At 35.2% G+C, this 2042-nt stretch overlaps 1 protein-coding gene across 1 annotated transcript; it reads right to left on the bottom strand.

The window, feature by feature from the left end:
• Window positions 1-204: 204 nt before the first annotated feature.
• Window positions 205-1034, bottom strand: BDR25DRAFT_363681 (uncharacterized protein; the record flags this gene model as incomplete). Its single annotated transcript, XM_033696775.1, has 7 exons — window positions 205-283; window positions 318-405; window positions 491-557; window positions 594-671; window positions 709-735; window positions 777-855; window positions 892-1034. The coding sequence occupies 7 exons, from the start codon at window positions 1032-1034 to the stop codon at window positions 205-207; spliced, it is 561 nt and encodes a 186-aa protein (XP_033539554.1).
• Window positions 1035-2042: the final 1008 nt, after the last annotated feature.

The raw sequence follows: 2042 nt of genomic DNA, 5'->3' as shown, positions 1-2042 counted from the left end.
GCCAAGCTGTTCAGCTACACGTTGGGACAATAAATGAAACCCCCGGCCAAAAATGTAATAATTGTTTTGCGTTGATTTTAAAAGAGTATTCTGTATAGGGTTTAGCGCATTTTACATCATGACGCATGCTCTATCACAGTGAATTTACCTGTCACGTGTGCTACTACGTATATACATGTTAAGGAGCGGACAAAGAGAGGGGGTTTAGCGATACATACCGGTACTTATACCGAAACCCCCCCTCCTCTTCCTTCCACCCCCTCTCCCTCCCCCTCCTTCTTCTCTTCCCTTCGGCCATCTCCCGCCTATAGGTTTACACTGTGGCTACGCTAATCATTTCATAGATCTTACTATCATCTCTCCCTAATAATACCTGAGCAACGCTCAACCCATATGCTATCGTAACTGTGGAATATCATCCCAATCAACCCTGCTGGAGTTTTCCGAAGAGACATTAACTTATTGCGCATCTGCAGTAAGTCTTCCACACTGCGGAGGGATAATTCACTATTTCGTAGACTATCTCGGTTTCCACGCACTACTACCACCCACCCTAGCTATCGCAGCATGTCTATTATCTATGTACTACTGACCGCTGGAGGTGGGTGCTGTTCGATTCCATCAAAAACCCAAATCCGGCAAGCGCTCAATGCCAGCCAAGTACCATAATGCTATTCCCGACTACCCACAAACTATACGTATGCATACTATATTACAGAATCTGGCTTGCAGAGCCTTTGCGAAACGTCTCTGCCTATTTTCTACTTACTACTGACCGCTGGAGGTGGATGGTGTTCGATTCCACCAAAACCCCAAATGCAGCTAGCGCCCCTTGCTGCCTCGCTAAACAATCCTCTTACCAAAAACGGTCAAGACCTCTCCGATGCCTACCTTTCAACCACTCTCTCTTCTGCCACAACGCCTATATAGCTTAACCGCTGCCTGCCTGTAGCTTTTGAGCCTGTTTTCGTCCCTTTGCGCGAAAAAAACCCTACTGTCCCAGGTCTAACCTTATGCCTGTTTCTGCGGTTCATTACTGTAAGTTACTATAGACTAAAAGGTAAACTAATACCTCTAAAAACTGCCTAATGTATACTATATAGACTACTAATATAACTTTGCATAATAAGAGTCTACATTATAAGAAGAAAGCTTCTGTTTACATAGAAAAGAATAACATAAAAGATTTTTATCTAGGTTTAGGCTATAATCTAGAGATAACTGCATGTAGATAAAAAGTGCTTTGTCTACTATAAGAAAAAATATTAGTTATTAAACTACTTTTATAATAACTATACATAAGCAAAGAAGTAGTATATTGCTTTATATAAAGATTTTTATAATAAGACTTTATTATATAAAGCTATTACTTTATACATCTAAAACTTTAAAGGTTACCTTAAAAAAGAAAATAATTTGTATAATGTAAAATAAAATAAAATAAAAGAGTAAGAATACTAAAAAAGCTGTTAACTACTTTACCTCTACTGCCTATTTACACTGTGCAACAGAAGAGGACATCTATAGCATTAAACTTAAGAAGTATGCTAAGCAGTTTATCCTTAATAACTAATACTATATAGTATACTAAAGTAAACTATAGGATATTAGCGCAGTAAAGATTTTTACTGTTAGTAAGTTCTAACTTAAGGCGTACATATAAAAAAACTTATATATAGAAATTAATTAAATACTTAGCTAAATAGATATTAGCTTTAAGGGTTAGATACTAAAAAGATTAATTAGTACTATATAAATTTAAAACTTAATTAGTCTAGTTACATACTATATTTTAGAGACTCTAACACTATTTCTACTATTACTAGTAAATGCTAACTAACGTAAAGTATACTTTAACAACATTTTAAATGTTATTATATATAAAAATAAAACTACTATTTTTATTATATAAAAATAAGAACACTGTTTGTTTAATGTTAGTAAGAAAAAATCTATGTTCTTCTTTACTAAATTAGAACTTTACTGCCTCTACTGCTAATTTAAACACCCCTGTATAAAAAGACTCTAGAAGATGCTAACTA

Source organism: Lindgomyces ingoldianus (assembly GCF_010093535.1).
Source record: "Lindgomyces ingoldianus strain ATCC 200398 unplaced genomic scaffold BDR25scaffold_75, whole genome shotgun sequence".
Lineage (NCBI taxonomy): Eukaryota > Fungi > Ascomycota > Dothideomycetes > Pleosporales > Lindgomycetaceae > Lindgomyces > Lindgomyces ingoldianus.
The sequence above is the reverse complement of the archived record's forward strand: the minus strand, read 5'-3'. Positions and strand labels throughout refer to the sequence as shown.